This window comes from Doryrhamphus excisus, linkage group LG2, assembly GCF_037039965.1.
Source record: "Doryrhamphus excisus strain RoL-2023G ecotype Guam linkage group LG2, RoL_Dexc_Guam_v1.1, whole genome shotgun sequence".
Taxonomy (NCBI): domain Eukaryota; kingdom Metazoa; phylum Chordata; class Actinopteri; order Syngnathiformes; family Syngnathidae; genus Doryrhamphus; species Doryrhamphus excisus.
The window spans coordinates 17,260,097-17,275,925 of record NC_136358.1 but is presented as its reverse complement, the minus strand read 5'-3'; the positions used below and the strand labels follow the sequence as shown (position 1 = coordinate 17,275,925).

Sequence of the window (15,829 nt, the reverse complement as noted above, 5' to 3'; positions counted from 1 at the left end):
AGCCATCCGCCCACTCGCGCATGCTACAGTCTGCGCGCATATAAATACAGACACACACTTATGTGTGTTTGTGACGGACATATTATCATTCATGTCAGGCAGCAAGCACACGTGCACCACATGGACCACATGGACTCAGTCCTCACACACACACACACACACATACACAGTAATAGCTCCAGATATGCATGTCAATCAGCTCGGTCTGTGTAAGAAGCCGAGGTCACTGGGCCGAGTTGCCGGGAATTTTCAGTTCAATTTGGATTTGCATAATCCTGGCATTAATTTGGACGATTGTACCGTTGATCCACACAGGTGATGCGGGTTTTGACGGCACAGACCGCTCCAGAACTCACATTTGCACGCAGTTATTAGAATAAATACACTTTACAGACTGAAGTAAGAGACAATGTGGATGACTAACTGATTATCCTTGAACCGTTTATCCAAAGTGGCTGTTTTCGAAGCTATTTCCTTGGCAAAAGCACCCACAAATCTGCTTTTATTTGTGCAAATACAAGAAAACGATATGGATTTGGCTATAAGCTGCTCATTGTCGTACAAAAGCGCATCAAGCCCCCATTGTAGGCGGCCACGTAAACACTCTTTAACCTGTGACAGTGTTGTGTTTTCATATGCAAATGTGACATTAGCATTTCGGTTGCAAAAAATGTCACAATAAATGCTACAGGAGGCATATAAATATCAGTAACTTGTTTATCTCGATTCCCTTTCTGCGTACTCGCCATGAAGTGTCACAGTTTGGAGGTTTAATGGGTAATTAAAGTATCCAATACAAAATCTGTATTACAATTTAGGCATTTATTAAAACAACAGGATTTCTTTTACACAAATATTTTTCAGTGCTGTAAAACATCTCTGGGTTGTATTGGGGGGCGTGTTTAATATTTCGGCTACTTTAAAATCGAAGTAACCATATTTGTGCATGACACCTATCATGCTTAAACATCAATAAGTCCTCTATGAGCGTGTCACTAAAATGGGACATTTTTGATTGGAGATCTTGAATGGGATTTCACTTCCATGCATCCAAGCTGTATCTTTGTCCGTCTGAATGTCACTTTATTCCAGACCAATTGCGGGAGGGGAGATCGGGGAGTGGGGGGGGGGGGGCGGGGGCATTTCAGTCACAGTTTGGAGGTTTAATGAGTAATTAAGTTGCTCTAATGGTTTTATGGTGCATTATTATTAAGATCAGGTAACTGCTTGAAATTTTTAAAAGTATCCAATACAAAACCTCTATTACAATTTATGCATTTATTAAAACAACAGGATTTCTTTTACACAAATATTTTTCAGTGCTATGAAACATCTCTGTGTTGTATTGGGGGGTGTTTTTAATATTTCGGCTACTTTAAAACCGAAGTAACCATATTTGTACATGACACCTATCATACTAAACATCAATAAGTCCTCTATGAGCGTGTCACTAAAATGGGACATTTTTGATTGGAGATCTTGAATGGGATTTCACTTCCATGCATCCAAGCTGTATTCTTGTCCGTTTGAATGTCACTTTATTCCAGACCAATTGAGGGTGTGGGGGGGCATTTCCGTGCAGCAGTCATTAGCCTTTAAATACAGCAGCCCATTTTCCCCGGGGGTTAATTGGGGTGACGGCGTACACCGACGTCTGGCTTTGACCCACTGACATACTTCCTGTTCCATCTGTCTGTTTCGTGACGCGAGGACGTGTCGATGTCAATGTTGACTTCCTTGAATAATTCAGCCCTCGTTCACGCCATCCCACATAAGTCATACATAAATCTTTTCTTGCCGCTCCTTCTTTAATCCATCACTCCCTGCTCAACCTCCATCTGCTGCTCATTTTTCTTCTTTTTCTTCCTGCAGCCCTTCGCCAGCCACCTTCCTTCCTCTTCCTTGTCATGCATAAATAACTCAAAAGCAAAGAAACTCTCTGAGCTTTTAAAGTGCATAATCAAGTAGCGCATAGAAAGAAAGTGGCGTGCTTTGAGCCCCTGCTGCAAAGACGACTGAACTGATTGATCATCAGTCGGAGGAGGAGAGGTAGGAGGAGCAAACATGGCAGAGGCTGCGGTGAGTTCACTGCATCGACCACCAACAATCCTTAAAATCTTAGAACAGCCCTCGGAAATCTGATGGATTAAGGTGTGCCTCACTGCAAGTGTATGTGTGTATGTGTGAGAGACACAACAAAAATGTGTCTTTGAGGCTATTGTTGATTAAATTGTTTCCAAGCACCTCTGAGGCTTTAGTCCGTCTACCTGGTGACAAAATAGCCCTCAAGTAACAGCACGGACTAGCAAAAAAAAAACAAAAACAGTGGCACGAAGCGGGCAACAGATTAGAAATGCTGGTTCCGACATCAATTCGTGTCATCTCAGTCGCTGTGTACCATGCAGGCACTCTGTTGGTTTTAAAGGGGAACTGCACTTGTAATCAGTGGCGTCATTAGGCCTATTTTATTTAATTTATTTGTAAATTTTCTTAAGCCCCCCTAAATAATTTGATATTTGTTATTGATTTTTTATTGATTTTTTAATCGATTTTTTATAGATTTTTTAAAGATTTTTTTTAAAATTTTAAATTTTAAATTTTAAATTTTAAATTTTAAATTTTAAATTTTAAATTTTAAATTTTAAATTTTAAATTTTAAATTTTAAATTTTAAATTTTAAATTTTAAATTTTAAATTTTAAATTTTAAATTTTAAATTTTAAATTTTTTACAAAAAAATCTCAGCTAAAATTCATACAATAGGGCAAAAGCAGGCTAATAATTAAGCCAATAAGCAGGCTAATAATTAAGCCAATAAGCAGGCTAATACTAGCCTAATAATCAGAAGAAGAATAATGATGATAGTAATTATAATAAGCTAATTAATCATACATTAATTTTTTGCCGAGGGTCGCGGGGGGTGCTGGAGCCTATCCCAGCTGTCTTTGGGCGAGAGGCGGTGTACACCCTGGACTGGTGGCCAGCCAATCACAGGGCACATATAGACAAACAACCATTCACACTCACATTCATACCTATGGACAATTTGGAGTCGCCAATTAACCTAGCATGTTTTTGGAATGTGGGAGGAAACTGGAGTACCCGGAGAAAACCCACGCATGGCCGAGAGTGGAATTGAACCCTGGTCTCCTAGCTGTGAGGTCTGCGCGCTAACCACTAGACCCCTCTATTGACGTTCTTGTCATATATTAGATATTTGACTGGCGTCTTTGCTGCGTCTCAAATGCAGAATCAGTACTACATCACAGCATATCATAGCAATCCCCTTGCACCATGCAGCTATGCATAAGTACAGCAATGACATGAAAGTGAACATGATTTCTTATATTCTATGATCTCATATTATGGTATGTACTGCCAGTGATGGCACCTCCCCTTCTGCTCTCCTGCCCACTTCTCACTACCTCTTCACATCTCCATCCTTCCTCTCGTATTCCCTCGCTTCATCTACATGCTCTCCCTTCGAGTCTTTTTTTTTTCCACCCACGGGTGCTTTGTTGCGCTCATATCCGCATGAGCACGTTTTTTTTTTTTTTTGTGTAGTCAAAAGCGCCAGAGCTGCTCCACCTAGCAACAGCCCCCACCCTCTATCTTCCACCCTCCACCCTCCATCCTCCACCCTCCCATCACAGACTGCAGCTGGGAACACTGGGAGTGGATTTCCACGCTCCCGCCACCGCCGCCGCCCTCGTTCTGATCTCTAAAGCACATCCTGTGACGGCTTCCTCTGTGAGACGTCTTCTAAGGGATGATGTTGGGGAAAAGCGATGGTTACTATGGCAATGGCTGCCGTATGGGATGTGAGATTGTACCTGCGCCGCGCTCACTTCACACACATGCACGCAAAAGTCAATATTGTCATCTATAAAGTCTCTTTAAGTTCAGCGCGTCATCATGCGTCACAAAGGACATACTAATTGGCGGAATCAAACCTGATGATTTTGTTTACATCAGTGCGGTCAAAAGTGTGGCCTGCGATGCATTCTAAAAATATAATTCAAAAAGGAAAAATCAGCATTCATTCATTCGTTTTGTACCCCTTTTCCTCACGAGGGTCGCGGGGGTGCTGGAGCCTATCCCAGCTGTCTTCGGGCAAGAGGCAGGGTACACCCTGGACTGGTGGCCAGCCAATCACAGGGCACATATAGACAAACAACCATTCACACTCACATTCATACCTATGGACAATTTGGAGTCGCTAATTAACCTAGCATGTTTTTGGAATGTGGGAGGAAACCGGAGTACTTTTTGACTTTTTTTTTTACTTTTTTCTCATAATTAAGACTTTTTATCTCATAATTTAGATTTTTATTTCATAATTATGATGTTTTTAGTCTTATAATTATGACTTCCTATCTCATAATTATGATGTTAGATCTCATAATTTCCACTTTTTTTATCTCATTATTTTGACTTCTTATAATACTTATAGTTTTTTCATAATTATGACTTATCTCACTATGATGACTTTTTTTAATTTCATAATTTCAACTCTTTTTTTTATTTAATTCATTCATTCATTCATTATTTTCTACCGCTTATCCTCACGAGGGTCGCGGGGGGTGGTACACCGGGGTGGACTGGTGGCCAGCCAATCACAGGGCACATATAGACAAACAACCATTCACACTCACATTCATACCTATGGACAATTTGGAGTCGCCAATTAACCTAGCATGTTTTTGGAATGTGGGAGGAAACCGGAGTACCTGGAGAAAACCCACGCATGCACGGGGAGAACATGCAAACTCCACACAGAGATGGCCGAGGGTGGAAATGAACCCTGGTCTCCTGGCTGTGAGGTCTGTGTGATAACCACTCAACCACCGTGCCGCCCCAAACAAATAACAGCCACATCAAATCCATCTGCAAATTGCATTAGGAGCGTGCGTCATGGTGGTACAAGGTTGTTTGGCTTCTCATAAAAATGTTATTTACTGTACGTGTGTGTGTGTGTGTGTGTGTCTGGAAGGGAAAATGATTCAGCTGTTGTCATGGGCAAAGAAGAGCAGATTTACTGATGTGTGCACAAAGGTTTTTTTTACAGTAAGACTGCTCTTTACATGCACAATAATTCAACACGTCCTCCTCATAGTCGATGCACATTCTCTGCATATGGAGGCACCCTTGGGAGCTTAGTGCGTCTTATACTAGGAAGCGTTTCTAGCATAATGTGGATGGAATAGATTGCTTTCTTTCGCACTCAAATGTTGGGGAAAGGTTGCATTTCCGCAGTCACATGGCCTGACTTGGAACAATACCCACTGTGTGTGTGTGTGTTGACTGGTTGTTGCGATGGGACGTGTGGGAGTGATCCAAATGCACCAGTCAGTCCCCTGTCACCAGTCTGTCCAGCAAACCCACTCACACGATTATGTCGATAAGACAAAAGGGAGTCAAAGGGAGCCATGTCTTGTTCGCACGACACAACAAACAGGAAGGAAAGCTCGGAAGTTTCCTTTGAGGCTTTTTGGCCACCAAACCGAGTCACTTTTTTCCCGTCTGTGGTCCTCTGTCATGGCAGCCATTGTACTGTGTGTGTGTGTTTGTGTTTTGTTTCCTGTCTAGCAGTGTGAATGGATGCATGCAGGAGGTGCGAGACAAGGTCTATTCATCTAAGGGGTTGTCCACACGGGGACATTTTCAGGTCGAAACAGCAAAGTAGTTCATCATTTCAGCCTTTCATCCACACGGCAGGGTGCCCTGAAACTGTATTTTTGTTTTATGGTAATGGTAATGGTTTAATTTCATTTGAACATGCATCAGATTACAATTGAATGCATCCCATAATCAGTTCACAGTTCCACATGTCCAAAAGGAGTAGGAAGAAGCAAAGCTTATTAAATCCTACCCCTCCATCTGGTACTTTTACAATCGGTAACTGTTACATTTGTTCACTTCCTGCTTTCCTAATATATATTTTTTTAATTTTTTAATGTATTTTATTAATTTTTATTTATTTATTTTATTTTTGTGTTTATTTATTCATTTTTGTCACGTACCAAAGTAATGGTAATGGTTTAATTTCATTTGAACATGCATCAGATTACAATTGAATGCATCACATAATCAGTTCACAGCTCCACATGTCCAAAAGGAGTAGGAAGAAGCAAAGCTTATTGAATCCTACCCCTCCATCTGGTACTTTTACAATCAGTAACTGTTACATTTGTTCACTTCCTGCTTTCCTAATATATTTTTTCAAATGTATTTTATTTTATTTTATTTTATTTTATTTTTTTAGTTTAAAGGAATAGGAAGAAGCAAAGCTTATTAAATCCTGCCCCTCCTTCTGGTACTTTTACAATCAGTAACTGTTACATTTGTTCACTTCCTGCTTTCCTAATATAATTTTTCAAATTTATTTTATTTTAATTTAATTTAATTTAATTTTAATGTCACGTACCAAAGTAATTATGGGCAAACCTTTAAAAAAATGAGTCAGAAATGTGAATTTGATCCAGATTAGACAGTAAGATGTAGCATGGAAAATCCTGTTATACTTCTATCAAATCTAATCAGATGAGATTATAATTTTGTGTGCTTATATAGAATGTCATTGCATGTTGTTTATGAATTTTACTGGTGATATTTTAGTCAAATAGCATTGAGAAATGATGCTTCGCTGCAGTATGCAATACAGTAAGGAACCCCACTATGTCACTGTGGGGGCATCCTCCGCTCCCATCGCTTGACATGATTTTAACAAGCCGCCCTCTTTGTGTCCTGAGCGGTTATTTCATGCTGTACGCCGTTGACTTGGCAACCAGTGAACATGAGGTCAAAAACGTTCAAATTTGGGACTCTGTGAGAGCAGCTGGGCCTGGAAGAAGAGCGATGCCCACGGGGAGGAGGTCAAAAAGCGGTCGCGCGACAGAGAAATACGTGCGGATTATATTTCAGGTGGAAACGCCGCGGCGTGATAGGATGTGACTTGTTTGGGAGCCGTGAGTCACATGTCGACGCACACACATCGCAGTGAATTAACATTTGCACACGAAAGGATGAATTTGTGCATCTTTATGCCTCCAGAAGCACAAACTCCGCACGGAGATCGGAATAGTAGGTCAAGCTGTCTGCGCCACATTAAAAATGGAGAACTGTTGCCTTTATATGTAGGTGTATATGTGTGTGTGTGTGTGGCATCGACTAATCTGTTCAAACGTTGAGCTGGAATCTAACCAGACATTGAAAAGGAGATTTAATACACCAGGAAGTAATGATTACATTACAGTTTAAGGCGGCCAAATTGAAAAACATCAAAGTTGAGGTCATTAGATATTAAAACCTGAGGTTTATCTCCAGTCTAATCCGTATTGAATATTTTGGGGGAGCGGAATTGTGCAAATATTATCCCCAAGGTTTTTTTTTAGAGCGATGCGTCGCTCGTGGGGGCATCCTGGCCTATTTGCGTTGATACTGATTCGTTAGCGTACGGGGCTGTGTGTGCACCGTGACACCGCGATTGAACTCCGGTTGAGTGAAACAGAGAAAGTGGGTGGGTGGGTTCGTGGATGCAAAGATTTCTCGCCTTTCTGTCAGTTTTTGAGTCATCGGGGGCAGCGGCATAATGATGTGGGACCCAAAATAACATACTGGAGACCAAGGAGGCTGGTGCTGAGGGCTATCAGACTCGACAGGGTTGACATTTTTGTTTCTGGTAAGATATACTGTGACATCAAAAATGAACTAATGAACTAAAAAAAAGATCCTTACCAAAGTGGTATATCATAAAAACAGCATATAGATTTTTTTCATCTTTTTGAGCATTTTTGCAAGTCTTTGACACAAGTGTGCTGCTGTTTTTAAACATAATTTACTCGTGTTTCTGCAGAAAAACATCAGGACTCCTGTCAGATGATGCTTAAAAATGCAAAAATAGCATAGTGCACCAGTATAAAAACAGCATTTTTAACATAATTTACTAGTGTTTCTGCAGGAAGTCCATAAAAACAGCAGGACTCCTGTCAGATGGTGCTTAAAAATGCAAAAATAGCACGGTGCACCAGTATAAAAACAGCATTTTAAACATAATTTACTAGTGTTTCTGCAGGAAGTCCATAAAAACAGCAGGGCTCCTGTCAGATGATGCTTAAAAATGCAAAAATAGCATAGTGCATCAGTATTAAAACAACAATTTAAACATAATTTACTAGTGTTTCTGCAGGAAGTCCATAAAAAAAGCAGGACTCCTGTCAGATGATGCTTAAAAATGCAAAAATAGCATGGTGTACCAGTATAAAAACAGCATTTTAAACATAATTTACTAGTGTTTCTGCAGGAAGTCCATAAAAACAGCAGGACTCCTGTCAGATGATGCTTAAAAATGCAAAAATAGCATAGTGCACCAGTATAAAAACAGCATTTTAAACATAATTTACTAGTGTTTCTGCAGGAAGTCCATAGAAGATGCCTTCTGTTTTTAGGTCTGGGATTTTAGTGGGCATTACCATACATCTAAGAATACGATCGGTTTGACGAGATAAGAAAAAGTCAAGTTTTTGGTTGGTACTTAAAAACAGCAAATTTTAACTAAATCCTTAAAATGAACATTGGTGATTTGTGCATTTGTCTTTGTCTCTTTGCACATTATTGCGCTTTGATATGCCTTCTGTTTCTAGGTCTGGGATTTTGGTGGGAATTACCATACATCCAAGAATACGATCGTTTTGACGAGATAAGAAAAAGTCACCACTAAGAGTCAACAGAGCAACAAATCTGTGTCAGCCATGAAAGCTACGATGTGTTGTATGTTCTTAAGGGGGATTAAAAAGCACTTATCTAAATTGAATTTCACCCTCCCCGTGTCCCGTGTGTGTGACACTCCATTATAAGGAGTGCTATACTATATAGGTACTGAAAAAAAAGATGCTTTACAATGCTGTAGTTTTGTATAATAATATTTTTTTTCTGATATAAGAATTCCACAAAACAAAACAAACCAAAACACAAAGTAACAAGATAGCAGTCGTCATCAAACTGTCCCCGACTGCTGGACGTCTCCTTGGTTCAAAGTGGATTGAGCAAAATGCTCATTGAGGAGGTCTATGGAGGATTTGACACTGGAAAACAACCAATTTCTTAGTCAGGTTACTTCCTCCATGATGACAACCAATGTAAGTTTCTTACTATTGGCAGTCGATAAAATCCCCGACAAGGTGACTCATGGTGATGAAAGGATGCTGAAGGATCTGTTGCGGTTTGATCCTGTCCGACGGATCCAGTTGCAGCATCTTCACCAGCAGATCCAAAAAGCTCCTCTTGTCCAGGTCGTCAGCTCTGGCCTCATCGCTGCAGAGTTCCTCGGATCCCTCGTGAAGAAGACGTTAAAACCAAAAAATCAGGAAAGTCTTTACGAGAAGAACATTGACTAGCGTTAGCAACTTACCTCCAGAAGGTCAGTTAGGCTGTTCAGTGTGCAGGGTCTGCAAGACCAACTGTACAAGTGTGACTGTAGAGTGGATCGCATTAATCGATTTGACTCTGGAGTCAAACAATGGATGCTACTTTTGCGTACCTTAAACATCCAAATGGCAGGCTTCCTTTGCTCACACCTTGCACTAAAATGTTGGAAATAATGTTTTGTGTACGCTCCGCTGTTCAGGAGATGCTTTGGTGGTTTTCCAATGATGCGAAGTATGTGTCTCATCTATAGGGAGAATGTTGAAAATGAATTGATTGATTGATTTTGGATGAGATCCTTAAAAACAGCAGCACGCTCCTGTCATATACAGTGAAGAAAATAAGTATTTGAACACCCTGCTATTTTGCTATTTCTCCCACTTAGAAATCATGGAGGGGTCTGAAATTTTCATCGTAGGTGCATGTCCACTGTGAGAGAGATAAACTAAAAAGAAAAATCCAGAAATCACAATGCATGATTTTTTAACAATTTATTTGTGTGATACAGCTGCAAATAAGTATTTGAACACCTGTGTATCATCTAGAATTCTGACCCTGAAAGACCTGTTAGTCTGCCCATTAGAAGTCCACCTGCACTCCATGTATCATCCTGAATCAGATGCACCTGTTTGAGGTCGTTAGCTGCATAAAGACACCTGTCCACCCCATACAATCAGTAAGACTTTAACTTGTAACATGGCGAAGACCAAAGAGCTGTCCAAAGACACCAGAGACAAAATTGTACACCTCCACAAGGCTGGAAAGGGCTACGGAGCAATTACCAAGCAGCTTGGTGAAAAAAGGTCCACTGTTGGAGCTATCATTAGAAAATGGAAGAAGCTAAACATGACGGTCAATCTCAATCGGAGTGGAGCCCCATGCAAGATATCACCTCGTGGGGTCTCAATGATTCTAAGAAAGGTGAGGAATCAGCCCAGAACTACACGACAGGACTTGGTCAATGACCTGAAAAGAGCTGGGACCACCGTTTCCAAGGTTACTGTAGGTAATACACTAAGACGTCATGATGTGAAATCATGCATGGCACGAAAGGTTCCCCTGCTTAAACCAGCACATGTCAAGGCCCGTCTTAAGTTTGCATATGACCATTTGGATGATACAGAGGAGTCATGGGAGAAAGTTTTATGGTCAGATGAGACCAAAATAGAACTTTTTGGTCATAATTCCAATAAGCGTGTTTGGAGGAAGAAGAATGAAGAGTACAATCCGAAGAACACCATCCCTACTGTGAAGCATGGGGGTGGTAGCATCATGCTTTGGGGGTGTTTTTCTGCACATGGGACAGGACGAGTGCACTGCATTAAAGAGAGGATGACTGGGGCCGTGTATTGTGAGATTTTGGGGAACAACCTCCTTCCCTCTGTCAGAGCATTGAAGATGGGTCGTGGCTGGGTCTTCCAACACGACAACGACCCGAAGCACACAGCCAGGAAAACCAAGGAGTGGCTCCGTAAGAAGCATATCAAGGTTCTAGCATGGCCCAGCCAGTCTCCAGACCTGAACCCAATCGAAAATCTTTGGAGGGAGCTCAAACTCCGTGTTTCTCAGCGACAGCCCAGAAACCTGACTGATCTAGAGAAGATCTGTGTGGAGGAGTGGGCCAAGATCCCTCCTGCAGTGTGTGCAAACCTGGTGAAAAACTACAGGAAATGTTTGACCTCTGTAATAGCAAACAAAGGCTACTGTACCAAATATTAACATTCATTTTCTCAGGTGTTCAAATACTTATTAGCAGCTGTATCACACAAATAAATTGTTAAAAAATCATGCATTGTGATTTCTGGATTTTTCTTTTTAGTTTATCTCTCTCACAGTGGACATGCACCTACGATGAAAATTTCAGACCCCTCCATGATTTCTAAGTGGGAGAAATAGCAAAATAGCAGGGTGTTCAAATACTTATTTTCTTCACTGTAGTGTAAATCTTTGACTAAGATTTGTGCAGTTGGTCCTCAAAAACAGCAGCACACTCCTAAGATCTATCACAATAGAATGCTCATGTCATGTTAAGGATCTTTGACTAGTGTTTCTGCACAAGATACTTAAAAATAGCAAAGTGTATCTGTCATATAAAGGATCTTTGACAAGTGTTTTTGGATGAAATCCTTAAAAACAGCAGCACACTCCTGTCATATAGTGTAAATCTTTGACTAGGATTTGTGCAATTGGTCCTCAAAAACAGCAGCATACTCCTAAGATCTATCACGAAAGAATGCTAATGTCATGTTAAGGATCTTTGACTAGTGTTTTTGCACAAGATACTTAAAAATAGCAAAGTGTATCTGTCATATAAAGGATCTTTGACAAGTGTTTTTGGATGAAATCCTTAAAAACAGCAGCACACTCCTAAGATCTATCACTAAAGAATGCTCATGTCATGTTGAGTATTTTTGACTAGCGTGTTTGCACGAGATCCTTAAAAATAGCAACGCTTATCTGTCATACAAAGGATCTTTGACAAGTGTTTTTGGATGAGATCCTTAAAAACAGCAGCTCAATCCTGTCATATAGTGTAAATCTTTGACTAGGATTTGTGCAATTGGTCCTCAAAAACAGCAGCACACTCCTAAGATCTATCACTAAAGAATGCTCATGTCATGTTAAGGATCTTTGACTAGCGTGCTTGCATGAGATCCTTAAAAATAGCAACGCTTATCTGTCATACAAAGGATCTTTGACAAGTGCTTTTGGATGAGATCCTTAAAAACAGCAGCACGCTCCTGTCATAGTGTAATTCTTTGACTAGGATTTGTGCAATTGGTCCTCAAAAACAGCAGCATCTGTTCTATCACTAGCAAGATCTATCACTAAAGAATGCTCATGTCATGTTAAGGATCTTTGACTAGGGTTATTGCACAAGATATAGTATAAATCTCTGACTAAGATTTGTGCAATTGGTCCTCAAAAACAGCAGCACACTCTAAGATCTATGACTAAAGAATGCTCATGTCATGTTGAGAATCTTTGACTAGCGTGCTTGCATGAGATCCTTAAAAATAGCAAAGCATATCTGTCATACAAAGGATCTTTGACAAGTGCTTTTGGATGAGATCCTTAAAAACAGCAGCACACTCCTGTCGTAGTGTAATTCTTTGACTAGGATTTGTGCAATTGGTCCTCAAAAACAGCAGCACACTCCTAAGATCTATCACTAAAGAATGGATCTTTGACTAGCGTTTTTGCACAAGATACTTAAAAATAGCAAAGCTTATCTGTCATACAAAGGATCTTTGACAAGTGCTTTCGGATGAGAGTGGGTAAATGAATGAGGGAAGGACGGATCCTGAAATCGATAGGCGGATTGGTACTACTGGTCCGCTGTGGTCAAGGGGGAGCTGAGTCCAAAGGCAATTCCCCGGTTGGTCTACTTTCCTACCCTCGTCTATGGTCATGATCTTTGAGTAATGACCAAAAAGACAAAATTATCGATTATCGATCGGATAGCTGGCATTGAAAGGACCCAGACGAGATGGCTTGGGCATCTGGATAGGAGAATATGGTCCGGGAACGACAAAAAATCCAAAGAAGCCACCCGGGACCAGACCCGGGATATGTGGAATAACATGGATGGCTAATTAGACTCACCATGTCAAACTCATCGCTGCTGGGAAACAGTGCTTTGCCCATGAAGAGTTCAGCTGCAATACAGCCTAGAGACCAGATGTCAATGGCTTCGTTGAAGGTAGCCCCGAGCAGGATCTCTGGAGACCTGGAGAAACACGGGTCATATAAAGAACTCAACAGAAAACTAACGCAACACTAAGTAAAAGTACCTGAACCACAGCGTCTGCAGTTCTAAGCCCTTGCAGCGGTCTGAAATCAGAATGGCCGTACCAAAATCAATTACTTTAACCTTCAGCGGCTGATGCACATGATTTACTAGCATAATATTATCTGGTTTCAGGTCTGTGTGGGCTATCCCGAGGCTCTTTAGGAGCTGCAGAGATATAGCCACCTGAAAGTGTGGAAAGAGTCATGATGTTCATGTCACAGGAAATAGCACGGCGCTGTCGGTCAAACTGCGGACACAAACCTGCTGCAGGATAGGCCGGATCTCCCTGAGCTCCAGACACTCTTTCTCAGTGGACTGGTACTGATAGAGACTCATGTCCAGTTTTTCAAACTCGTGGCAGTAGTGGCCCTCGTGCACAAATGAGCCGTACCATTTCACGATGTTGTATTTTTCCAAATTGAAGTTTTTTAGCACCTCGAGGGTCTCCACCTAGAAAGACACCGTCTTATTAAACAGCCTTGGTTAGCATTCGTGTAGTTGGGTGGCAGGATGCTCCTGTCGTTTATCTGTTTCCTCAAAAATAACAAGGCAATCCTGCCTTGTAGATATTTGGCTCGCATTTGAGGATTTTTGACGAGCTGTTTTTTGCATTCGATCCTCAAAAGCAGCAAGTCGCACCTGTTATATTGGTGTTTGACTAGTATGTTTGCGGTCGGTCCTCAAAAACAACAAGAGAAGACACCTGTCATGGAGGGCATCTTTTGCTTGGGTTTTTACAATAGATGCTTAAAAACAGCAGCGCGCTCCTGTAATATAGATCTCTGACTAGCATTTGCACAGTTGGTCCTCAAAAACAGCATCACACTCCTGTTATATACTAGCTCTTTCATAAGAGAATGCACCTATCATGGAGGACATCTTTTACTTAAGTTTTTACAATAGATGCTTAAAAACAGCACAGCGCTCCTGTAATATAGATCTTTGACTAGCATTTGCAGTTGGTCCTCAAAAACAGCAGAACGCTCCCGTCATAGCTCTTTCATAAGATAACGCAACTGTCATGGAGGGCATCTTTTACTTGGGTTTTTACAATAGATGCTTAAAAACAGCGGAGCTCTCCTGTAATATAGATCTCTGACTAGCATTTGCAGTTGGTCCTCAAAAACAGCAGAACACTCCTGTCATATAGATCTTTCATAAGAGAACGCACCTGTCATGGAGAGCATCTTTTACTTGGGGTTTTTACAATAGCTGCTTAAAAACAGCAGAGCACTTTTGTAATTTAGATCTCTGACTAGCATTTGCACAGTTTTGCACGAGATCCTTAAAAATAGCAAAGCATATCTGTCATACAAAGGATCTTTGACAAGTGCTTTTGGATGAGATCCTTAAAAACAGCAGCTCGCTCCTGTCATAGTGTAAATCTTTGACTAGGATTTGTGCAGTTGGTCCTCAAAAACAGCAGCACACTCCTAAGATCTATCACTCAAGAAAGCTCATGTTGAGGATCTTTGACTAGCGTTTTTGCACAAGATACTTAAAAATAGCAAAGTGTATCTGTCATACAAATGATCTTTGACAAGTGCTTTTGGATGAGATCCTCAAAAACAGCAGCACTCTCCTGTCATATAGTGTAAATCTTTGACTAAGATTTGTGCAGTTGGTCCTCAAAAACAGCAGCACACTCCAAAGATCTAACACTAAAGAATGCTCATGTCATGTTGAGGATCTTTGACTAGCGTTTTTGCACGAGATCCTTAAAAATAGCAAAGCGTATCTGTCATACAAAGGATCTTTGACAAGTGCTTTTGGATGACATCCTCAAAAACTGCAGCACACACCTAAGATCTATTACTAAGGAATGCTCATGTCATGTTGAGGATCTTTGACTAGTATTTTTGCACGAGATCCTTAAAAGTAGCAAAGCATATCTGTCATACAAAGGATCTTTGACAAGTGCTTTTAGATGAGATCCTCAAAAGCAGCAACAGTCGGTCAAAGCGCGGTGTGAGGGAGTCCATCTTTTACCTCTTTCTGAGCATCCATGTTGAACTTGGTCTGCATGATGACCTTCAGAGCCACAGAATCGTTGGTGGTAAGCTTCTTGCAGTGGACCACCTTTCCGAAAGCCCCGCATCCCAGAACGCTCTCCACCATGTACTCCGACGAGGGTGAGAAGATCAGACTTCCCACCTCCAGATTTAAGTCGTCTCCATAAGTGCTTCCAGTGGAACTGTTAGAGTCATCATCATCTTCTTCGTCGCTCCATGCTCCACAGTAAAACACTGACATTTCACCCGCTGGTTCAAGCACCACAAGCGACACTTAATTCCTTGTATGCATGGCGTATGTTCATGTCTCTAACATGGCTTCCATAAATATTTTGAGGAGAACACTTGAGGAGAACGGTATTCAAGGTGGCCTGCTTGGATGGAGACCGGCCTCCTCAAGGTTCATGATAAAGCTCCGGTCCATGAGGCCGCAAGCGCTGTAACTGACAAAGCTAAAGGCTGGACGTCCCATCTTTCCGTCACAGGAATGCTTGACGCTCACAGCTCTGATGAAGCGTGTGATGACATCATCTGCGCGTATTGGGTTAGTGGAGAAGCACGATGTCATGGAGTCATCGCTCTGTTAGAGGCCTCATGGGTAA

The 15,829-nt window shown here is 41.2% G+C and overlaps 1 protein-coding gene across 2 annotated transcripts in view; it reads right to left on the bottom strand.

Moving 5' to 3' along the window:
* The window catches only part of LOC144902127 (homeodomain-interacting protein kinase 2-like), a 26,732-nt gene extending 10,903 nt beyond the window's left edge, over nucleotides 1-15,829 (bottom strand). The window contains exons 1-8 of one of the 2 annotated variants that reach the window (XM_078799162.1): nucleotides 15,205-15,829; nucleotides 13,477-13,665; nucleotides 13,217-13,398; nucleotides 13,029-13,152; nucleotides 9,538-9,669; nucleotides 9,409-9,471; nucleotides 9,150-9,331; nucleotides 8,937-9,082 (exon numbers count right to left, since the gene is read on the bottom strand). In XM_078799162.1, coding sequence (XP_078655288.1) covers nucleotides 8,995-9,082; nucleotides 9,150-9,331; nucleotides 9,409-9,471; nucleotides 9,538-9,669; nucleotides 13,029-13,152; nucleotides 13,217-13,398; nucleotides 13,477-13,665; nucleotides 15,205-15,468 — 1,224 coding nt within the window. In that variant the 5' untranslated portion in view covers nucleotides 15,469-15,829 and the 3' untranslated portion in view covers nucleotides 8,937-8,994. Of the gene's footprint in view, nucleotides 1-8,936; nucleotides 9,083-9,149; nucleotides 9,332-9,408; nucleotides 9,472-9,537; nucleotides 9,670-13,028; nucleotides 13,153-13,216; nucleotides 13,399-13,476; nucleotides 13,666-15,204 lie in introns of those variants that run through there. The other variant, XM_078799157.1, reaches the window with a different exon arrangement.